This window comes from Macaca thibetana, chromosome 15 (genome assembly GCF_024542745.1).
Source record: "Macaca thibetana thibetana isolate TM-01 chromosome 15, ASM2454274v1, whole genome shotgun sequence".
Taxonomy (NCBI): Eukaryota; Metazoa; Chordata; class Mammalia; order Primates; family Cercopithecidae; genus Macaca; species Macaca thibetana.
This window is the reverse complement of record NC_065592.1, coordinates 59,670,551-59,695,826: the sequence shown is the minus strand read 5'-3', so window position 1 is coordinate 59,695,826 and position 25,276 is coordinate 59,670,551. Positions and strand designations below refer to the sequence as shown.

At 36.5% G+C, this 25,276-nt stretch overlaps 1 protein-coding gene across 11 annotated transcripts in view; it reads left to right on the top strand.

Annotated features, from left to right (window-relative positions):
• FOCAD (focadhesin) overlaps positions 1–25,276 on the top strand; it is a 312,387-nt gene that overhangs the window by 229,058 nt on the left and 58,053 nt on the right. For all 11 annotated transcript variants that reach the window (XM_050761318.1, XM_050761319.1, XM_050761315.1 and 8 more), the window contains 6 exons: positions 3,537–3,625; positions 7,177–7,221; positions 11,633–11,741; positions 14,281–14,397; positions 17,320–17,558; positions 20,965–21,054. In XM_050761318.1, coding sequence (XP_050617275.1) covers positions 3,537–3,625; positions 7,177–7,221; positions 11,633–11,741; positions 14,281–14,397; positions 17,320–17,558; positions 20,965–21,054 — 689 coding nt within the window. The remainder of the gene's footprint in view (positions 1–3,536; positions 3,626–7,176; positions 7,222–11,632; positions 11,742–14,280; positions 14,398–17,319; positions 17,559–20,964; positions 21,055–25,276) is intronic.

Sequence of the window (25,276 nt, the reverse complement as noted above, 5' to 3'; positions counted from 1 at the left end):
AATACAGGAACTTAACCTGGATTTGTCTGACTCCAGAGCCTTAGCCTTTTCCACTGTGCCATGTATCTTCCCTAACACTGTCATTAATTGTTATAATAAATAATGCAAGTTTGTTTAATGTTTTAAAGGGCAGATCTATTTGATCTATGAAAAACCTGTCGATTTTTCATGATTTTTAGCAATGCAGGTCAATTATTCTGCTATTAAGGTGATGGTTGGTATCTTTATTTATCATTTAAAATCCCTTAACTTTGGATTTCTAGTAAGTCCAGTTCCATTGAGAGTTGGTGACAAAAGAAGAGAAAGTGAAAGGATGGATTAAAATGAGATTTGCAGTATTATTTAAAAGTACAGCAGTGTGTTTTAGGCTATCACTATTACTTGAAAGTACACTGATGCATTTACGCTTAAACAAGTTTTTTAAATGAGTCCACACACTTAAATAGAGTTTATGGTATCTTGGAATAATTGGAGCAACTGCCAGACTCCTTGTCTATATCAAGAATTTCTGTCCTAGAGACACTTTTTCTGTACAGGAATTACAGTTACTTCCATCTGGTGCTAGACATATTTTTTAGCATTAAACTAGAGGATCATTTCGAGGAGCGATGTTTTATTCAGTTAAGCCTAGGAAACCCACTAAAAGGTGCATTCTCCATTACTTCCTGGAGGCTAATTAGGATGTAAGTCTGAGATCTGAACACTACTTGTAGCTTCTGCTTAGATGTCTGCTTCAAGCCTTACCTAATTTTTCCGTAGGAACCTGGGGTTTTTAACTATAAGCATATCAAAGTGGTTGACATGGAGAGGTATTTAGATTTCTTCCCATTAAGATGAAAAATGCAGATAGAAGCTGACTGACAGTACAGAGGCCATTTTGGTTAGGAGCCCTCTACAGTCTTTATCTTGTTACCCTTCTGGGATGCTGTGGAGGTTAAGGTCTCCAGCCTTTGTGAAAAGGGCTCTTTGGAATTGTAAATATGATCTCAAACAGGAGAGAGGTATGAAAGCAAATTAACTGTAGGCATTTTTTCCTGAATTGGCCGTCTAGTTGCCAAATAATCTGAAATCAGAGCCCAGATCAGGAACTGCAGCTTCTAATAAGTTACTCTATGACAGCTTATACTTTTTTTCCTTTTTTGTGTGTGTATGTTTGTTTTGTTTTAAATGTATAGGAAGCTAGGTGAAATTACTTACTATAATCAACAAGTTCTTATGGTATAGGCTAAAGATTAAAAATCAGAGGGGATAGCTAGATTAATCATTGGAATCTACAGGCAATCCAAAAATCCTCAATTCAGGTGATCACTGTAGCCATTTTGCTCCCAATAAGTTTTTCTCAAAAATGTTAGTCAGAAAAGCAGAGATGACTGAGATGAATGCTGCTGGATCTCTCTATTACCAGTACGTCAAGAATTGGAAGGCAACATGAATCTGAGTAAATAGCCCAACATAGATTGGCTGGCAGGGATTAATGAGGGAGACATTCCAGAAAAGGAGATGGAAAAGAACAGACTCAGAGAAAGAAAAAACATGAAAACGACTTAGTCACAATAGAATGGTTGTGCTGGTTTGTGACTTCAGGGAAGATTAAAATGGTAGGCCTTCTTAAGAAAGTGCATGTATTCTAGTTTTCTTGTGTTTTGTTTATTTTTAAACAAATTTTAACCTTTTAATTTCTTGTTCCTTGCCTTTTTTGGAAAAGCATTATAGGAAATGTTTTAGGGGTAAGGAGGCATAATTTAAGAAGCATAACTGAGACAGGCAATAAAAATTGTTTTATACTTTGTTTTGCCTGGACTCCTGGGAGACCAATATTAATATCTTGCTAGTTTCCAAGAAACAAACAGGAGAATGAAAGGGCCAGAATTCTATCTTTGAAAGTATGGGATATGATTGAAGCAAACAAACTATGAAGGATGTGAATAGAGTGTCCGTTACATCTCAGAGTGCCTGAACTGGCAAGCCCCAGGGTATGGTGAGTTGGGAGTTGTGCTAAATACGCAAACTCCGTAGATTGATAAATAGTCTTTGACCTCACAGGGTGAGTAACTGTGAGAAGTACTAGGACATATAACTTTATAGTCTGGATATTAGATTTTTGGGAACCTCTTACTCCATGAGATTATACAGGTAAAAATATGGATTATTTCAGGAAATATTTAGATAAATTCATGAAAGATGGTTTTGTAAGAAAATAAGAGGGGGGTAGAGATCTTTGGTTATTGACAACAAATCTAATAACGGTAGCTATTATTTGTTATCAGGCACTATGCTAAATAGGCACTTTTTTATATTATTTAATGTCATGCTTTAATACCATCAGATATTTGTTGGCCACATTTTACAAATGAGGGAACTGAAGCTTAGAGAAGTGAAGTAACTTGTCTGAGTTTACACAGCCAGTAAGTGTAAATGGCATTAGGCCACGGCATTCTGAGCCTATGTCCTTAACTCTTCAATGTGTATCACTTTTCTAAGTATGGAGAGATATATACTTTTCTTCTATAGACTATATCTTAGAACTCTAAAATCAATAAGAAAAAGACAGCTAATAGAAAAATGGACAGAATAGAAAAATCCTCATAGTTAAGTAAGATGTGAAAAGATGCCCAATCTCACTAGTAAATAATGAAATAACATTAAAACCATAGTGAAGACCGTTTCATATCCACCAAAATGGTAAAAATTAAAAGCCTGACAGTTCTGATTGCTGGTGAGAATATGAAGTAACCAGAACTCTTGTTTACTGCTTGTGAGATGTAAACTGGCACATCTACTTCTGCTAATGGTTGGGCATTACACTGCTGAATTCTTGTCCAAGTTAGGGCCCATCAACAAATCAATATTTTAATCACATTTAGATAACGTAATTGGTGATGGAGTAGAAGGGGAAGCATCTGATTAAAATAATTCTGAGTAAAAAAATGGAAAAGATAATACATATTTAAAGGCCTTGGACTTGAACAATGTTAGCAATATTTTTTTCACATGGTAGAATTTGGGAATTATGGTATCTATTTTTATAAGTTCACTCAAGAAATAGAATTGTGATGTGGAGCTGTTGGAGAATAAATTATGTTGTATCTTACCTAAATCTTAAGTGTTACGTGCTTTATCTAGCTTGTTTTCTATGTTTCTGTTGTAATACTGGTGTATGTCCCTCAATCTTGGTATATTTTGGTGTTAGCTAAAATTATCAGTTGCTAACAAAGGCAGATCACTAGCATGTAGGAGATTTTTTAAATGGGGCCTCTGAAATTCAAATTTGATTCAGTAAGTATCCCAAAATGAAATTCTCTGCACTAAATTTGCCAAACATACAACTTCTCTAGGATTTTACCTCTTTGGTGAATGTAGAAATACCTGAGCATTGATGTGATGATTTCTCCTCACACATTCTTTTTCATAATCTAATATCCTATCCTGAACACTTAAGGCCAAATGGGAAATGATATATCTGTGTTTTCCAAAGAAATTTTAAAATCACTTCAGCCATCGAGTTTGCATGCTGATTTATGCTGTGATTTTTGCAGGGAAGACTAGGAGAGCTGGAGTTGCAGTTAAAACATGGAAAAGAAGAACCTGAGGAGGTGCAGTACAAAAAGAGCACAGCCTGGCTCTGGTAAGGGTTCGTGTTCGGCTGCCCATTATTTGTCATGGGAAGTGAGCTATGAGGGGAAAGGTAACTACTTTGAAGGCTTTAAGATTAGTAGGTTTAACTTCTATATAAGCCTGAAGGGGAAATGACAGAAGAGCTGATAGATGTATTCCCTAGATAGAAGATGGAGAGCTTTATTTATAAATTATACATACACACACACACGCACACACACACACACGTGCGCACACACACACATTCTAAAACAATGTGGAAACAGTTTGCTTTTTCCCTTTTCCACCTGTAACTGATATTTTATATGCTTTTGAATGAAAAATTCTGTTTTTCCCACTCTGTTCATTGCTTTCCTACCTCACATGTAGTCAAGGATTACTTCTCCCCTCTTCTGCTCCCATTTTCCCCAAGACATAATTATTAGGAGCAACTTTACCACGTCATGGCTTTAATTTCTTTGGCAGACATTTCCTAGGGAATTCCCACTATATTATCTAGAAATATATTAGTACTGGCTCATAAAAGCAACTTAAATTGTTACATGGGTTGAGAAGAATACTCTATCAGATTTGTGTTTCACCAGCCTAAATGTAAGTAAAGTGCCTAAATAGCTTTGCCTACAACCACAGGTTGCTTTAATCTGAAAATCTGTCCAATGGTTATTTAATTATAGGTTTTCATTTACTGACAATTGGCTGATGTAGAAAAGCAGAAACTGTGTGTGTGTTTTTGATTAATTGTATTCTAAGCCGTATTTTCTAGATTTGTAAGAAAAAAAAAAAGGCAATGAAGTTTAAACATTATGATATTGGATTTAGGATTAGAGGGTTTTGCATCCTATTTGCTCATACCTTTTGCATCTATTTTTCATTTAATCATCTGAAAGTGATAATTGGTGAAGTAGTATATTTGCTAAGTTCTTTAAAATATGTAGAAAGACCTATCGATACCTATTGCTGGTGAAAACTCATGGGCTGTGTATATATGGGTATAAAGGAGACAGGTCCCTAGAAGTTTCTTAAGAATGATATAGGCTGGGTGTGGTGGTTTACACCTGTAGTCCCAGCATTTTGGAAGGCTAAGGCAGGTGGATCATTTGAACCCAGGAGTTCAAGGCCAGCTTGGGCAACATGGCAAAACCCTGTCTTTATTTAAAAAAAAAAAAAAAAAAAAGAAAGAAAGAAAAAAACATTTAGTTAAACCTGCAGTGACTAATAAGCTACCTTGAAGTGAGCTCTTCATCATCCTCACTTAATTGGAACACAATCCCAAATCTAAGTAAAGTCGTCACTTGATTTATTATTTCAAAAAGTATTTATTGAGTGTCTGTCATGTGCCAGGCACTGTTCTAAGCACAGAGGAACAGTAGTGAATAAAGCCCCTTCTTTGTCCTTCCAAAGCTTATACTTGAGTAGATGGAAACCTATAATAAGCAAATAAACAAATGGAATATGATAGAAGTTGATTCGTGGAAGAAAAATAAAGTATGATAAAGGGAATAGAGAGTGAATGAGGCTTGAGTGAGGTTGGGGGGTGGCGCTACCATTTTCTGTAGGGTGAACAGAGCCTTTTTAATAATGTGACATTTGAATGAGACCTGAAAGAAGTGGTGGAGTGAGCCAAGCTGATATGCAAAAGAGCATTCTAGGAAGAGGAAACAGTGAATTCATCACAGGCCCTGGGAGTGTACCTGGCAAAGCCTGTGTGGCATAGAGAGAGCAAGGATGGAAATAGTGGACATAAGAGTAGGGAAGTTCGGGAGATTGCAGGGTGGAGAGTCTTTGTCAGCACAAAGAGGACTTTGTGAGTGAGATGGAGAAACATTGGCAGATCTTAATCATAGAATTTGACTCATGATTTAAAAGGACCACTCTAGCTGTTATGTTGAAAATACACCCTGCGGGGCATGGTTAGGAGTCTGTTGCAATAATTTAGGCAAGAGATAATAGTGTTTTAGACTAGGATGTTATTGTGGAAATGTACATTGATTTTGAATCATTTTAAGCAGATACCATATGATATAAATGCTAATACTTGAAATAAAGGATGTGAAAGAAAGGGATCAATCAAAGATATCCCAAGATTTTAACTCTAAACAAAAGTATGGCATTTCCATTTAAGACAAGGAAGACTAGAGAAAAGCAGGTCTGCGTAGAGTAGGAATCAGATTTTGGACTTAGGCCTGAGATGCCTCATCAGCCTCCAGTTAGAGATAGCAAGCAGGTTGTTGACTAGTCTGTAGTTCCAGGGAGAGCTCAGGGCTAGAGAGGTGAATTTAGTGAACATCAGCATATTGATGGCATTTAAAATCATGATGCTGGGTAAGGTCACTTAGGGAGTGAATACAGAAAGAGAAGGTTTCAAAAGATTGAGCCCTGGTTCTATATTTAAAGGTGGGGAAGATGAAGAGGGAACCAATAAAGCAGATGGAAAATTAGTTATCAGTGATGTAGAAAAAGAAACAAAAGAGGGTAAAATCTTAAAAGCGAAGGAAAGAAGGTGTTCTAAGAAAGGAATAACCAACTGTGTCAAATGCTGCTGTTAGGCTGCAGAAGATAGGGACCGAGAATTGAGCATTAGATTCAGTCTCTTGAAAATAATTGGTGATCATGACGGGAGCTGTTTTGGTAAGAGTTATTGAGACAAAAGCCAGGATCTAGAGAGAGTGGAAGGAGATAACTAGGGTCATCAAGTATAGATAATCTTTTACAGGAGTTTTGATGTATAACAGACTAAGAAATGGGGCAATAGCTGGTGGGCTTGTTCTTCTTTCTTCTTTTAGAGGGTGGATACTACAGTAGGTTCACATACTAAGGGGAATAATACAAGTAGAGATGGAAAAATGTGTGATGCAGCAGAGAGGAGGGAGTAGAGAAGTAGCTTTAGTGCACAAGTGGAAAGTTTGACCTTAAATGTAAGTATACATAGGTCATCATTTGTAAATATCCCACATTGACCAATGAAATATTACGTTGAATGGACTATATTCTATTTAGGAACACAGAAACTAGACAGTACATTTTAGAGAAATTTACAGTCAAATGCTTTTGAAAAATAAAAGATTGAGATCTATAGGAGGTATTGCACCTGTCTGAATAACTTGCCTCTTAAGAGTGACTCATTCTCAGAGTGCTGAATAGCTAAGATTTTATTATATATCAAATGTAAATATTTATGAATGTCAATATAATTTGTATTTAAATGCAATAACTTTAATAATGTTTATGAAACCTTTAAATTTATAAATAGAGACTAATATAACGGACACTTGTATGCGCACCACTCCATCTGAGATAATACTGTTACAGTGCTGTCGTATATCCCCTCTCAGTCACACATTCACCTCCTCCTTGCCTCCACTCAGTGACCTCATGAACAGGAAAATGAAGCTGTCTTTGAAGCAGAGCCCTTATTACAGTTCTTTCACCTTACACTAAAATTCTAGTACAGTTTTAAGATCTGGAGCCATTGCTGGATGTTCTTATTAATTGATGAAAAAGAGAAAGGAATGATTTCTTGTTCTACCATAAACTCTTATTTATTTTCCGTCTTTATTGCAGGGTTAGAGACATGCTGACTGATGAGATCACCAAGGCAGCTGCAAAGTAAGATCCATTTAGTCTTTTATCAAACATTTTTTATAAATACTTTTTCCTGGCAGGTACATGGTACATACATTTTCTCCTTTTAGGGCATGTCATAACTTTAAGGATTTTAAAGTACTCTTCAATTATTTTTCAAAAAAATTAATCGTTACCCTTTCTTATAGTAGGTGAATTCTTACTACATGTCTTTTTGTGAAAATACAGAGGGATTGGTACTAACATATAACTTTTACATCAGGAGTCACTGAAGTTGAGCCCCTGCTATATACCTAACAGATGACATGTGCTTTGGTGGAGACTTAAAGGATTGTAATTTAGTTCAAGGGGATAAAAAAAAAAAATCCTTGCTAATATGAGTTATGTTGGTAGTACTTCCTTTTGTTCCATTGGTGTTACTGGGTTCAACATATCTAAAAATTGAATTTTTAAATGCTAAAAACTAATGCCAAGGCCCATTAAAAAAGCAGTTTTAGTCATGTGCTTATGGTGTTTTAACAAAAATTACTTGATTGTCACTGCCTTGATGGTTTTTATTTACCTTAAGCCAGCTCTCACTAAAGAATACCCAGAACTTGCTTGAACAATCTCTTCAGGTTCCTTTGTTAACTAATAAGTTGACTAATTGTTCCTGGCAGTAAGTTACATGCCAGTTACACTCCTCCCTTCCACCATCTCCTTTAACTGCTGCCATTTCTGTTTGACTCCTTTCTTTTTCGCCTTCAGCTAACATAGATATACCTTTGACCTAGAGAATTTCATGTGTATTGAAAGTCCATATCATCTAGAAATTTTTAATTGTAGTATAGTTTATCCTTTTCATGTCACAAAACCTTCTGTAGCTAAATAGATTTTGCCTTAAAAACAAAACAAAAAATGATCTACCTTAGGGTTAGCTTTCTATTAGTAATTTCTTAAACAGACACTTAACTGTGAAGTCTGATCTCAGCAGATTATCACTATTCAGTCTCATGTCTTCTGGATAAAGAGAAATAGAAGTGATAATCCTCCCCGACTCAGTCCTATGGAAGGCACTGGGAGATACCTGTTGATAAAATGAAAACTAAAATACAGAGAGCTTAGATAGAGACTCATTTATGTCTTTTTTTTCCAGTTTGGTGAATTGCAGACACAGTGGGAGAGGGCACAGTTGCGTATCAGAGGGGGAGGGGATGCTGGGATGAGAATGCAGGCTGTCTTTGACCTTTACCTGTCATAGTTTGTTCTCTTAGGTAGTCTACGTAGATCCTATTAAAAGCAGTGCTCTGACCTTTGCAGCAAAAAGCTTGAATGCAGAAGAAACTACCAACTTTCTCCTAAAGCACATTATAATTTCCCCTGTCTAGTAGCTATTGCAATTTTCCATTCTAAAATTGTATTCCAGGGTGATTGTGATCTTCAGATTCATAAAGCATCACTTCGTGACTAGTACCTAAAGAAAGTGTGTTCACATGAGTAAAAATAATTCATATTCTCGTGGCATTACCTTCCCATCAAAACTTACAAAGTATTTTATAGACCTTATTTTAATAAAGCAATCTTGACAATACTAGGAATGGCAGCAAGTGAATAAGAGATATTTTAGGTCTGGAGGCTGAGAGACTGGTGATAGAGCAGGGGAAAAAAATCATTCTGTCACCCTGTCGTCTTCTTCCCACTGGCTTCCTCCAACCCTGTGAGGTCTTCACTACTGCCCACTGCCAGCTTAGCTTCCCTATCCTTAGCCACGGCTGCCACAGGCTGATTTGGGTCAGGATAGGGCTTGTTTTGTTCAGAGCTAGAAGTTAAATGCAAAAAGTAAAATACCAATCATGGGAAGATCCTGGTTTGTTCATTTAATAACCTTTTTAAAGCTTCAGGGATGGGGTAAGGGAGAATCAGAACACATATAAAACCTGATGATTGATGTAAATTTATTTCCATTATTATTTATTAAACAGATTTAAACCTGAAGATAAAAATCCCTAAAGTATTGAGTCACTTTACTAATATGTAATGTAATACTTTGTCCGTAAGAAAGCATCAGTGTAACTCATCCTTCCTTGTGCTTTTTAATTAGATTAATAACATCATTTTGTTTTAAAGGACAATTTAATTAAAATGTCAGTGGTGTTGCCTAAATAAATACTGTATGGATGCTGACATGTTATTATGCAAATTAGTTGCTGCCATTTGACTGTTAGGGGATGGTTATTGAGCAACAAGGTGATGAGTTTTTACTGAACCAGTTATAGATTCCCACCTCTCCAGCTCCTCCTTGAATTCATTTCACTAAGTATGTATTGAGTACCTTCTATCCATAAGTCATTGTGGCAGGCATGAAGGGAATGCGAAAAGTTAGTCATGGTACCTTTGTGAAATGTGTAACTTGGCCTAGGGCTGCACTGTGTAGAGTGGACTAGGTTTTTAATTCAAAGATTATTGTCCAAATATTCATTCATTCTGCAACCAAAGATCTTATTACCAGTGGTTTTAAATAAATTTTTCTCCATTACTTAAGAACAATACATACTCAGGTATGTCAAGACTAGTGAAGGATTTGAAATAAAATAGTTTTTGGTACTGTTTTAAAACTGAGGCTAATTTCTCTTTCAGAATTTTGGGGTTAAAAATAACTTTTTATGTTATCTTATCTAATGTATTTGTTTTATGACATTTGATACCCAGATTCTAGTGACCTCATGTTTTCTGCAGGATAATAAAACTGGGACTCTAATTAATTCTCAGATCACTCAGAATTTAAAACTATTTTTAAAACTCAGCTTTAGGGATTCATGACCATTTTACAGTAGGAAAGGTCTCAGGATATTCTGTTAAAAGAAAGAGATACTATTAGAAATAAAATATTTAATTTTGTTTTTGTTAAATGATTTTATGGCTAGGGCACCTAGGAGTGACCAAATCCCACCTTGTTTCCTTGTGTTTTCTTATTAGCTATATGAGTGCTCAGTAATTCTCTTTGCAGAACTCTAGCAAAACCCAACTTGGAGCCATCTGCTTAGACCTCAAGGCTTCCTTCCCATTTTCTCCTCCAACCCTCCCCATTATAAATGTTGATGTCTTATTAACTTTTGACGGGCCTCATGGAGGAATAAATTGAGGTGGAGGGGGGTGAACAAAATGATCAAGACTTCAAGCCTTCACAGAGCTAAACCACTCTAAAGTGGGACTGAGAGGGGGAAGGAGGGATGGGCGAATAGGTAGATGGAAGGATTTGTTAATGGCAAGTCCTGAGTCCCATTCTTACCAAATGGAAGCAGAAATGCAAGAAAACATGTGTGCACCAACAATTTAATACCCACTGACTCAGTGTTCAATTGAGACTATGGCTTGGGACTGGAGGTACTAGGCTCATTAAGGGAGCAGAGTTGAAAATCTTCCTTATCCCTCACCTCTGTTGTAGTCCTGCCCTGAGGTAAGCAGGAAGTGGTTCTTGGATCATGCACTGAATTCAGATTCAAGTTTCAAGTCCAAATTTTGGGGAACATTGTCTGTATTCATGGGAAACCACATCATAGGACTGAGAACTGAACAATCTGATGGTATGGGTGCTCTTATTGCTGGAGTTCTGTTATAACAGAATTGGCAAACCTAGAGCATCTCATTGATGTGGGGACTTTATAGGATCAGCTTGGAATTATGGAATAATATTAAATGTACATTTTCAAGTGGTAAGTATATTAAAAAGGTTCAGGTTTTTGTGTTAAATTCCAAAGTCAAACATAAGAGTTTATTGCTAATATTAGAAGGTTACCATTTAGATGATATAAAAAGGCAAGTTTCAGACCAAATAGTCTAAAAACAGTGCTTTTTCCTTTGTATTTTATGTGGGGTCTCCAAATTATATTTCAAACTGACTTTCAGGTTGATAGCTTTGCCATATTAAGAGAAAGAAGGAGAGGATAATAATGAGTGAGAAAAGCTGCCATGTGTCAAATTTTAAGGTGTGCAGTCTGAAGTGGTTTGCTAGAAGCCAGTTCAACGTACCAGTGCTTCAGAAAAGCCAAAGAGCATTCTATTTGGCTGGGCTTACTGACATAACTGTCTTAGTTATGTGTTTAGAACAAATCAATAATTTTAAATAGGCCAAAAATGACACAGAAGAGAGCCTAGGAAATGTAATGTTAAATGATGAAATAAAAATTTAGGAAGAAACAACTTACTCAGCTTGGATTTTTAAGTTATAAAAAGGCATAATGACCCATACTACATTGATAAGAGTTCAGAATCAGCTCTAGACTCAGAAGGAAGGAAAGAAACTGTTGGCCTCAGGGAACAAGCAGACCTGCATTTACAAGACTCTGTGAAGGAATACAAGTTGCTTTTTGACTTCATCTACCCTCCTATATTAGCTCTTTCTCTTCTCCTGGTTAATACCAAAGTTCTCTGTTGAATTTTTTTTCCTTTTGAACAGGGAGAGTCCGGTAGTGAAAGGCAATGCGCTGTTAGCTCTAAGCAGCCTTGCTGTCGTCGTGTCTAGACATGAAGCCAGCCTCTCCTCAGACTCTGACGGGCTCCTGGAGGTTAGTTGGGGTAATTTAAACAATTGGGCTTTGGTTATGTCTTTTTAAGCCTGGCTTTAAGTAGCCTGGCCCTGGGCTTACAAGGTTAGATTCTGTGATTATGGCACCAAGTTATAGTACTTGATGGGCCTATTTACTGTGAGCCTTAGTGTCTTCCTAACTTTGCTGCTTTTCTGTTTTCCTTTCTCCATCACAGTTAAGTGGTCATATCTATTTGAAGGTGCCAATGTTATGCCATAGGGGTTATCTTTTTGTATTTACATCAGTGGTAACCAATCTTACAAGGTTAACTAGGCTTACTGAAAGTGAACAATGCTGTCAAAATGATAAATAAGCAGTGTTTATTGACTGAAAAAAAAATGTACTTTGCATTTTAATTGTAGATGTCAATGACAAAGTGCCTATTCATTTTTGCAAGGCAGTTATTTCTTAATTAAACATGTGGTGAGCTGGCCACTGTTCATTTCCAGTGTACTTTCTTGGATAATTCATATCTGTCTAAATAAAAAGGCATGAATTTATTCTTGTTTTACGTCTCATTATCTGGTAGCCATCATCATACAGAGACGACATAACTGAGTTGTTAAAAAATATAGGCTTTGGAATAGGAAAGTCCTATATTTAGATCCTATTACCTCCACTTACTACCTCTGTGGCCTATTTGTAGCAATTTCCTCTTTCAGAAGCTATTTCCCCATCTGTAAAGTGGAGGGATAACAATACTCACCAGATAGGATTATTGGAAGGATTAATGAATTAATATATGTGAAGCACAACAGCTCGTAGATACTAAGCTCTCATTAATAATAACCATTCAAAACTATTCAGTCTGTCTCTGTCCTCAAGGAGTATCTTACGGGCTATCTGTATTCTATTTTTGTTGTGGGTTTTTTTGGTGGTACACTAAAAACAACCAACTCTGATGACTCATTTAAACAAAAAAGGAACAGGAAGTATATGGAATCTAGAAGCCCATGGAATTGAAGGCAAAGCTTAAAAACTGAGTTTTGGGAAAAACAAGAACCAAGGCAAGTTGGGGAGTCCAGGCAACAGGTACTAACGAAACATCTAAGCAGACCACCTCCAGTGGGCGAGAACAACTTCAGTCATTTATTGTCCTTGTACCACTTACTTAAAATTCAGAGTCTCTTTGGTCCTAGGCCTACCCCTTGGATAGTGTAGGACAGCTAGCTTGATTGAGCATTTAGCCTTCAAATAGGGGGGAAGACGGAACTCTGTAAAGGATGCTACTACCAGTAAACAGAGAAATGGTGCTGTGTGGCAAAAGCCATGGATATATATTACATGTAGGGAAGGGAAAGAAGCCAAGGGATTATTGCATGAATGATATTAGTTAATTACCCTATGAAAATTTAATTTTAAACTTAGAATCTTACTGATAAGAAAGATGGAAATTTTATAGAGAGGAAATGTTTCATGTCTTTCAGAGAGCCATGGAATATTTTAACAGAGGCAACATGCTGCATAGATCTACAACCTAAAAAGTCAATGCCCCTTTCTATGATCCCTTCACTTTGGTGTTATTTTTGTCAAACTACCAGTTATACAGTATTTTCCCCAGTAATAAAGGGGTCTAGCTCAGAGTTTGAGTTCCAGCCTTTCTCACTTTCTCCTCCACACCAACACACTGCAACACACATTGAGAAACCACACAGTCCAAAGATAGGGCTTTGCTTTTATTCATGATGACCTTGCCTTTAGCTATTACTCAATGCAAATTCAAGACCTCATTATTTAATTAAAGTTGAAACTTTCAAACATTATTCAAACCTGCATATGACCACCAACAAAAGATTTGAAGATGTGACAGCCTTGTTTGATTCAAGGAATTACAATAATTCCAGTTACCATGTGAGTTAATGAATGCTTTTGACATCCATGGTCATGAGTGACTTTAATAACCAAGTTTTATTTTTAATGAGTGGGGTTTTGTTGTTTTGGTTTTGTGTTCTCTTTCCTCTTCTTTGTCAAACTGAAGATGATTCATGTTTTCTACCTAATCTTTCAGTGAGTTAGGTGAATGTTGTCAAGATGCTTGAAATGACAACTAAATGTTAATAGTCACCAGAAATGCTAGAGATGTTGATCAGAATGTTGTGGGCTGTTTATTGCCTCCTTTGTCACATAAGAAGTCACAGAAATGAGAATTTTTGAATTGTGTTTTTTGCACCTGTCCTTTTAACCTCCATATTATCTTCACTATGATTCACTCAACGCAGGAGAGCTCTGAAGAGCTCTTGGATAGTTATGTTTTGCAGCATCTATCCTCTTCTGCTAACTTGTTCATAAAAGGTAAATCTTATTTCTTTTGGGGCACAGGTGAGGGTAAAATGTGTATTTGTCAACTACCTGTACACCTCATACGTGCATGCTCATAGTCCAAGCAGATGAAGTTTACTTTTTGATGATAGCACTTTATTGTTTAATATAGAAGGGAGTTGCACCCTGGATTTAGAAATAATCTTTAGATTTGTTTTCTTTTTTCCATAATCATTTCATGTTTTTAATTCATCTGCAGGTTCAACCTAATTTCCTTTCAATGAAAGAGTGGATTTCCATGGTACTTGATACACTCTTGGTCATTGTGGATAGCCATTACCAACCCAGAGGGCAGCTTCTCTCCTGGTTTTATTATGTAAGTGCAAGAAATAAAACATGATCAGAAAACTCAAGGGTTGACTCTTAGGACATCAGTTGTTCACATGAAATCCATTATATAAAAGGCCAGGCACCGTAGCTCATGCCTGTAATCCCAGCACTTTGGGAGTCCGAGGTGGGCAGATCACCTGAGGTTGGGAGTTCGAGACCAGCCTGACTAACATGGAGAAATCCCGTCTCTACTAAAAATACAAAATTAGCCAGGCGTGGTGGCGCATGCCTGTAATCCCAGCTACTTGGGAGGCTGAGGCAGGAGAATCACTTGAACCCAGGAGGCAGAGGTTGTGGTGAGCCAAGATTGCACCATTGCACTGCAGCCTAGGCAACAAGAGAAAAACTCCATCTCAAAAAAAAAAAAAAAAAAGAAAGAAATCCATTGTATAGTGTAATGATTCTCATCCCTGGCTATTTGTTAGAATCACCTAGGGAACTTTAAATACACACACACAAGAAATATTATATATATAAAATATGGAAATATTACATATAAATTATAAGAAATGTCTATAAATATTAATATATATGTATGTACATATGCATATATAACATGTGAAATATATATATACACACACATATAAAAAGAAATACTGATGTGTAGTCCCCACTGCTGATTTAATTGCTCGTGGATAAACTCTGGGCATCAGCATTTTGAGAGCTCTCTCAGTTATTCTAATGTGTAGTCAGGGTCGAGAGCTACAGTTGTAGTAGAATAAACGGTGTCTGAAATGTGGGGACTCCAAGTTTCTAGCCACAGTTTTTTTTTTTCATTTCAGGTTGTGTGACCTTGGGCAATTCACTCAACCTCTTTGAGTCTTTTTGTCCTTATTTATAAAATGAAGGAATTGAACAATATCATCTGCAGTAATTGTAGCCCTTGCTCCCCCTTTCTTGTTTTTGTGACTGTTGACACTTACTTCATCATTCTTATTTTTCTTATCTGCAAAATGAAAGTAAAAATTAATGCTTTGCCAACTGTCTAAAAAGACTGTGAAGATCAAATAATATATTTTATGTAAAAATGTTTTGAAAACCGTTAAATACTCTGTAAATACAAAGTAATGTTGTTGATCATTACAAAAAAAAAAAAAAGCCACCTGTTACCTATCCTCTGTCTTCATGCTTGTATTCTAAGATTTGAAGCAAAATGAGAAAACACTTTTTTGTTTAGGTTTCCTTTTCCTTTTATTGGTCATAGTACATGCTTTATTTCAATATCTGTGTAGAACTATTTTGGTTCTACCCTATTACTATCCATTGCCTAGGGAATTATAATGATCATGGGACAATCAGCTGAGTGGCAGAGGATTATAGTTGATTTTAATAAAAATACAATACAAATTCTGAACTGTTGCTAAGATCATGAATTTAGCCTAAAACCTCAATGCCGAAGGTCTTCTCTGTATATTGTGTGTGCCTCTGTCCTCCTGCCCTTGGGAAGATCGGGTATGTATTCATCAGGCGCTTTGGGTTTAGAGCTAGATTTTTAACCATAGTCAAGGTTAAAAAAAAAAAAATGACTTATGAGATGATGTAGAATTAAATTGGAAGCTAAATTTTGCTCAAAAAGTTAATTGCTGTATGATGATTTATTTTCTATCAAAAGTGTTCTTATTTCTTTAATGATGAATGAAAACTTTAGATGCTTATTTAGAGGTCTTTGTAATAACTATCTAGTTCAGATACTCACCAGAGCAGGGCACTGTATGAAATTTCTCATATGCTGCTTAGTTCTTACAAACCAATAAAAATAATCTCTTTACTAGTCAGCTCTGATTGCCTGTTACCTTTGTGAGATTTTGCATTACCATACTTTTCAAAGCCGTGTTTTAAAAGTCACTTTATTTCCTGTGTGCTACCAGCTGGCTCGTTTTGAGTAACATTATCATTAAAATAGTGCTATATTAATTTAAAGTGTAACTTAGTATGTTTGATTTTTATCCTTAAAGTACCAAAGCTTAGAGAGCAAATGGGCCTAGAATTAAAAACACATTTTAATGTGCTTTGACTGCAAGGGACAACACCGTCCTTATGGTGTGTCTGAAATTTTAAATTGGATAATAGTGAGGAATGATAAATGGGCTTTCTTTCCCACTTGAGACATATTTATAAATATATATAATGTCTGGTAGAACTCTCTAACATGGGATTCTTATAGAAGCTGTTCATATTCAGCTGCTCTGTCATTTTATTAGGGCTGTTATTCATTTCTTTTCCCATAATTACATGTAGGAAGGGGCATATAGAGCTCTCCATTTCATTTTGAATAGCTGGTTATTGCTTTGTAACCAAAGGCTTTTAGGATTTCAACTTCCTTTTTAATTAAAAGGAATTAACCCCCTGTAGGAAATAATCCATCTACTGGGAAGTGTTCCCACCAAAAAATTTTGGGAGATGTGCCAATAGATCCCTGTGCTAAATTTATACTTGTTTCTCTATACTAAAGTTAAACTCTTTTCCTCTCTTTTCCTTTCTTTCCTGGAAAACTCCTAGCTTTATGGACATTTATAATGTGACTTGCTGGTTTGTCCAAGCTCAGATAGCTTCAATTTTTTTTTTTTTTAAGTATATACACATGTGGGCTTTTAGGAACACTGAAATTGTTTCAAGCTTTATAGTGAGGGAATTATAACCTTTAAAAGGAAAACACTTGTAATTTGGTTTTTCAAATTTAAAAGGATATTATTAATTGATTATTTAGTAGCAAAATATTTCATTAATAATGAAAACATAATCTATAGACAAAAATGTTTGGATTTTTAAAAAATGTATTATTTTGGGTGTCGGCCGGGGTGGATCTAAGAGAGGCTTGTGTGGTTTTATAGTGCTTTTATGATAGGTATGCTTCCTTCACGTTGTAAATAAAAGGCTAACCCTGTTTTCTTTCTTTGGCATGTCCTAGAAGTCCTATTCTGGTGAAAACACAGCTAGTGCCATTGCCCGTTCTGCTGCCGCCACGGCTTTGTCTCTCCTTGTGCCAGTTTTCATTATCTCTTGCAAAGAGAAGGTTGAGGAAATCCTGAACATGCTGACTGCCAGGTTACCTGGGAAACCAAGTGCTGATGAGTCTCAAGCCGTGCAAATCCACATGGGCCTTGCTTTAGGGATGTTTCTCTCTCGCTTGTGTGAAGAGAAACTCAGGTACAGTTTATTAAAATATTCCTGCTTTTCTTCTTTGTGATTTTTTGCAAAGGATTTTGTACCCATACACACCTATACATAAACATTGTATCTGAGCAACATGTGTTTGCCAAACTTTCTGAAATGGGCAAGTTGATCCTTTCTTCTTCTTTATGAGTAAATTTATCTATGTAAAATACCATCATGGAGGTGTTCGTGTATTTTAAGAGTTGCTAGTATTAAAGTGATTGGTTACTTGAAAATCATTTCATGCTTAGATGAAAGCCCCAGGTACCTACGTGTGGTGGACATGAGAAAAGTCTAATCTCATGGTGCTGTAAGTAAAAAGCTTCTTTTATTCTGGTTTATATGGGATGAAAATAACTGCCAATCTTTTGTTGATATCACTGTAAAATGAGAGGAGAGGATTGGCATATCTCTAGTGCCTAAGGAGTGTTGGGAATCACTGAATCACCTGAGAACTACATGTACCCAGCTTTAAATACTGCTTTTTTTCCTGTGCCCTAGCCACATTTTTATAATCTTTAAAGAGTCTTAATCTGTGCATATTATACTGTGTGCTTTGTTCACTTTGATTGCTCATTTTTGGACTGCTAACTTGACCCTTGAATGGAGCTAATGGAATAGACTCAGGTGGAAAATTCCACTAAATCGGAAAGTTTTTTTTAGTGCATAAGTCTACTTTTGTTTTGTTTTTCATACTGCTTATTCTTTATTTTCTAGCAAGTCTTAGAATTTTATGTATCTACATTGATTGTAGTGGGATACAACATGAATATTTGCTTATCATGAATATTTTGATGTCAGTGACTTTTAATTATCCCTGTTTTCCTACATTGGAAATATGATAGTAGGGAGAGGCATTCTGTTGTGATATTAGATTCTTTTTAAATTCCTGGTTGGCAGAAATTAGCTGTCCAAAGGCAAGAACTGGTGTTGGTGTGGATAAACTGGATGACACTATGCTATATTTATTTCAGTTTGAGACCATTAAGTTCACAAACATGAGTATGTGAAACTTTTATGTGAATTGCTATTGATTTGGGGGAATACCATATTTCAGATGATCATTTTCAGCTCTTAGAAACATCTGTCAGATGATTGGGATGATTCTCTTAGTCTTTGAGGCCGTAAGTGCAATATGGCCAGAATATTCATTTTGTCCTGTTCACCATCACTAATAAACATAGGTCTTGTTCTGGAGATGAATAAAAAACTGCCCTTTGCATGTGATTTGACTGTTACATATCTTATGTGTGTGACAGAACACAAAGTATTTTTAAAGACTTAAAACTTGAAAGTGATTTTTTTCCCTTTGCTAGTATGCTACAAATGACAGTCTCTTCACCATCTGTGTTCATGCTCTTTCTTTGGTATCTTTTCAAGCAACATGTTTTGCAACTAAAAATGAGCCGTGGCAGTTTAATTCGAGGCAACTCATTTCATCCTATTCTGGCTCTGACTACTTTCTTCACTAACTTAGGAGGAGATGCTGCTGCTTTTAGGCTGACAAGCTTGTATTTGTGGTTAACTTAATCATGCTCCCTGGAGAAACCTATGATGATTCCCCCAGAACTCTTGACCCTGCTTCCTAGGTTGTCTTCCACTCCTGTCTGTCTAACTTGAATTCACACCTGAAGGAAACCCTGGGCAAAGACATCAGGAAGCTCCTTCCTTAGCTGAGCACCCACCGAATAACTACAAATTTTAACTTTACCCTAATGTTCCTGTGTTTGATAGCATCCTCCTTCTACTTAGGGTCTGTGTGTTAGTAATGCCATTACTAATATAACTATTCATGGCTCCCACCTTCCCAATTTGTTGGAATTGAGGAATCTCAAATATTTGCCTTTTGATACTAATAAATTTTTTTACCAGGTAGTAACAATACTAACAGATAATTTCATTTTTGGAGAAAGTTTAAATTTTTTTCTAAAAGCAAGTGTTTTGAGAGCTGTTGATTTTGACTAGTCAGTGACATCAAATGTGTCCCAATGTGGTCCTTTAATGGGAACAGAATTAGGACAGTATGTTGTTTTTCAGAGACTAAAAAATCACCATGTAGAAGAGAATTATGAATCACATCTGTAATTGCAGCACTTTGGGAGGCCGAGGTGGGCAGATCGCATGAGCCCAGGAGTTTGAGACCAGCCAGACATGGTGGCAGATGCCTGTAGTCCCAGCTACTCTGGAAGCTGAGGCACGAGAATTGCTTGAGCCTAGGAGGCTGAGGTTTCAGTGAGCTGACATTGTGCCTCTGCACTCCAGCCTGGGTGAGAAAGCAAGGCTGTCTCTCAAAAAAAAAAAAAAAAAAAAAAAGAGAGAGAGTTATGGAAATCATTTCGTTTTTTGCTAAGGCTTTTGAAAAATCTTGAATTTAAGTTCCAATCTAGAATTTATTCAGAAGACTCCTGAATATTGTTCCACAGCTTCTTGCTTCTGTCATAACCGCCAGAAAATACAAGTATAATTTCTTTAGCATTTGTTTAGGATATTTAAGTATATTTTACTCCAAAGGACAACTTTTATAGGATTTATTTAGTTAAAGCTATTAAGTCTGTATGTGCGATGCAAGAGATGTGCATGTGGGCATTTGTTTCATTGCAAAAAATCCTTCACCTTGAGCAAAACTGCTGTAGTCTTGGTTTGGGAAAATGTTTTAAAAAGTGCTCTCTGCCTGGTTGTCATTCCTGGAGTTACATTCCACTTAGCATGATCTGAAGTAGCAATATGAGAGTTGAGATGTAGGAATCTCTCACTACTAAAATGTCAGTGATGAAGCCCACAAATCGGCCTGAAGGGACAGCCATAGAACCTTTTAAGTTTTATTTTACTATGCAAGTCATACTTCACACCCAGGCATTTATAAAATCATCAGTTTCTGTATAAATGCAAACACATATAGGTCTAGGATTTTCTCCCCTTAAAAAAAATGTAAGTAAAGGAATAGAATTTACAGCCTCCACAATTGAGACATGAAAAGAAGTGACAGTCTTTGCAAGAAAGAGGTTTGGAATCATTATTGATAATGTCAGCTTAATACGTTAAGTATTCTGAAGAAAATCACTTAAGCGTTCTTAGAAATATTAATTTGGAATTCTGAGTTTATTTTTTATTTTTCAATGACTTAAAATTTGAATAGGCTGAGAAAAATCAAAAATAGGAGATTTTGTGTTTTTTGGTTTGCAAGTGATTATACTGCTCAGAAACCCAATTGTTGAATAATTTGTCAGACTTAGTTTCTGTAACTACAAAATAAGCATATGCAACTCATCAGTATTGTTACTTTTTAAAAGAGAAATGCTTGTATTTCCAGTAAAATATTGAGAGAATAATATTGTATTAAGCATTTTGGACAGTTGACTAATTTTAAATAATTCATTGTTTCCCCTTGATCTTCATTCAGTGATATATCTGGCCAAGAGATGAACCTTCTTCTGATGAAGTCTTTGGATGCCCTGGAAAATTGCTGCTTTGACACTAGTCTTGAATACAAGTATGTTGTTCCTATTTCCACTCTCACAGGTACTTAGACATTGCTTCCTACACTGCCATAAGTCTTGCATGCTATGGAGAAATATTTTTTATTTTTATTTTTTATTTCCATAGGTTATTGGGGAACAGGTGGTGTTTGGTTACATGAGTAAGTTCTTTAATGGTGATTTGTGAGATTTTGGTGCACTCATCACCCAAGCAGTATACACTGCACACAATTTGTAGTCTTTTATCCCTCACCTCCTTCCCACCCTTTCCCCCAGAATCTCCAAAGTCCATTGTGTGATTCTTAAGCCTCTGTATCCTCATAACTTAGCTCCCACTTATGAGTGAGAACATACGACATTTGGTTTTTCCATTCCTGAGTTACTTCACTTAGAATAATAGTCTCCAGTCTCATCCAGATTGCTGTGAATGTCATTAGTTCATTCCTTTTTATGGCTGAGTAGTATTCCATTGTTTGTGTGTGTGTGTGTGTGTGTGTGTGTGTGTGTCTCACAGTTTCTTTATCCACTCATTGATTGATGGGCATTTGAGTTGGTTCCACGTTTTTGCAATTGTGAATTGTGCTGCTGTAAACATACATGTGAAAGTACTTTTCTGTGTAATGACTTCTTTTCCTGTGGGTACATACCCAGTAGTGGGATTGCTGGATCAAATGGTAGTTCTACTTTTAGTTCTTTAAGGAATCTCCACACTGTTTTCCGTAGTGGTTGTACTAGTTTACACTCCCACCAGCAGCGTAGAAGTGTTCTGTGTTCACCGTGTCCACACCAACATCTATTATTTTTTTATTATGGCCATTCTTGCAGGAGTGAGGTGGTATTGCATTGTGGTTTTGATTTACATTTCCCTGATCATTAGTGATGTTGAGCGGTTTACCATATGTTTGCTGGCCATTTGTATATCTTCTTTTGAGAATTGTCTATTCATGTCCTTAGCCCACTTTTTGATGGGCTTGTTTGGTTTTGTCTTGCTAATTTGTTTGAGTTTGTTGTAGATTCTGGATATTAGTCCTTTGTCAGTTGTATAGATTGTGAAGAGATTCTCCCATTCTGTGGGTCGTCTGTTTACGCTGCTGATTGTTCCTTTTGCTGTGCAAAAGCTCTTCAGTTTAATTAAGTCCGAGCTATTTATCTTTGTTTTTAGTTGCATTTGCTTTTCGGTTCTTCATTATGAAATCCTTGCCTAAGTCAGTGTCTAGAAGTGTTTTTCCTGTGTTATTTTTAGAATTTTTATAGTTTTAGGTCTTAGATTTAAGTCCTTGATCCATCTTGAGTTGATTTTTGGGTAAGGTGAGAGCTGAGGATCCTTCTGTACAGTTTTATTTTCTTACATGTAGTTTGCCAATTAAGCTTACATGTAGCTTACCAATTACCCCAGCACCATTTGTCGAGTAGGGTGTCCTTTCCCCACTTCATGTTTTTTTTTTTAATTTGATTTGTTGAAGATCACTTGGCTGTATTTGGGTTTTTTTCTGGGTTATCTATTCTGTTCCATTGGTCTATGTGCCTATTTTTATTTTATTTTATTTTATTTTATTTATTTTTTTTTTTTTTTGAGATGGAGTCTCGCTGTGTCTCCCAGGCCGGAGTGCAGTGGCGTGATCTGGGCTCACTGCAAGCTCCGCCTCCCGGGTTCACGCCATTCTCCCGCCTCAGCCTCCCAAGTAGCTGGGACTACAGGTGCCCGCCACCACGCCCAGCTAGTTTTTTGTATGTTTAGTAGAGACAGGGTTTCACCATGTTAGCCAGGATAGTCTCGATCTCCTGACCTCGTGATCCACCCGCCTCGGCCTCCCAAAGTGCTGGGATTACAGGCTTGAGCCACCGCGCCCGGCTGTGCCTATTTTTATACCAGTACCATGCTGTTTTGGTGAATGTGACCTTATAGTGTAGTTTGAAATCAGGTAATGTGATGCCTCCAGATTTGTTCTTTTTGCTTAGTCTTGCTTTGGCTACGTGGACTCCTCCAGAAAACTCCCAGAATTGATAATAGAATTCAGCAAAGTTTCCGGACACAAAATTAATGTACACAAATCAGTAGCTCTTCTATATACCAACAGTGACCGAACTGAGAATCAAATCCAGAACCCCACCCCTTTTACAATAGCTGCAAAAATAAATAAATAAATAAGGTACTTAGAAATATACTTAGGAATATATCTAACCAGGAGGTGAAAGACCTCTACAAGGAAAACTATAAAACACTGCTGAAAGAAATCATAGATGACACAAATGGAAACACATCCCATGCTCATAGATGGGTAGAATCAATATTGTGATAATTACCATACTGCCAAAAGCAATCTACACATTCAGTGCAGTTCTCATCAAAACACTACCTTCATTCTTCGCAGAACTAGAAAAAACAATCCTAAAATTCATATGGAGAAATATTTGTAGGATGTGATTTTGAATTCCTTTGCAGAGAGTTTTCAGTAATAAATAATAAAAAAAACTTATAATTAAAGCTTCCTTGTTCTGAAAACCATGTTTCAGCAATAGATAAATTAAGTAACAACTGTCATTTTGCAGCTTACACCTTATATTACTAAGACCTTAGTTTTGACTTATGTTTATCATACAAGGCACATGTATGGGGACATGGATGCATGACTTAATCTTTTTTTTAAAGTATTTCTTTTTATGATTTATTTATTTATTTATTTATTTATTTATTTATACATCATTTCACTCTTGTTGCCTAGGCTGGAGTGCAATGGTGGAATTTCGGCTCACAGCAACTTCCGCCTCCCGAGTTCAAGTGATTCTCCTGCCTCAGCCTCCCAAATTGCTGCATTACAGGCATACGTCACCACGCCCAGCTAATTTTGTATTTTTAGTAGAGGTGAGGTTTCACCAGTTGGTCAGGCTGGTCTCAAACTCCTGACCTCATGTGATCCACCTGCCACTGCCTCGCATAGTGTTGGGATTACAGGTGTGAGCCACCCTGCCCAGCCGACTTAATCTTTTTAAAGATCTGTTGAGGCCATTTGAATTTGATTGGGCTAAGAGGGCCTTTGACTGATGATTTATGTTTCCCTGTGAAGTAACGTGTAAGAAGTAGAAATGGAAGCAAACACATTATATCAGGGGTTACCAACCTGCTTAGCATTAAGAACCTTTCCCTTCCCCATGCTAACCCCATGGTTTTTAAGGATTTTTGTCTATTAAACTAAATACTTTAAAATTTATTTTCTCATTTCAGTAATGAAAGATAAAAAACGAAAAGGAATAATCAAAAAAGAATACTCAAAAAAGTGTTAAACACACTCATTTAATGAGATATTTAATGTTTCAGTTAGTCTATGTGACTTGTATCGGTGAATATATGGTTTTGTTAGGCTTTTGAAAATAATGACATTCTTGAGGGAGCTACATCATAGGTTTTTGGACTTCCACGTGTTTTGGAACCTCAGGGCATGAATCCTCTGGGGTTCATTGTTACTAGGAACTAACAGATTATAAGCATTAACTTCCAGTTTATTGACTCATTTACCTTTTGATATTATGGGCACTGCTGAAATATGCATTAAATCAGTGTTTTTATTTCTGGCCTTTAGGAACATAAGTTTAAAGCTACATACATACCTTCTATACTGTTAGTTTCAGACTGGCAAAAGGGTAAATGATATGGTAGTGGTAGCTGCATGTGTAAAGGATTTCATCAGGAGTAAATAAAGTAAAATGTCCATTTAGTAGGTGGTAGTTATGGGATCTTCTTTCAGATGCAGGCTAAGATTGGAGAGGAACTAGTGCCACTCACCTAGTTTATCAAGAAACACTTTTGGGGTCAAGTGACTTCTTAAGAGTGTGGTTTGAATATGAGTAAAGAAAGAGTTTGATGGCGTGGTTGAAGTCTCTTGAATGTAGAAAATGATTAATGAGAAAGATAGGGAAATTTAGCTGTTACTTGAATTCAATGAAGAGTTGAGATTTTGAACCTAATCCATGCATTTGTATTGTTGCCTTTTACAACCAAGGAAGAAGATATTTTTATGTCTCTTTTCATCCCTCCTGCCTCCTCATACCACCCAAAGATGTTCATTATAGCTGTAGCTCAAGATGTTATAAAGTTTGGAAAAAAATTGAGATTAAGATGCTGCAAGCTTCAGCCAGTGGGGCACAGTCAGGAATGTCTTTCAGGCATTGTCTCCATCATTTTCAGGAAGGTTGTTGAAATGTAAGGAGTACCATGGGGATGAATTACCCACCATGCAG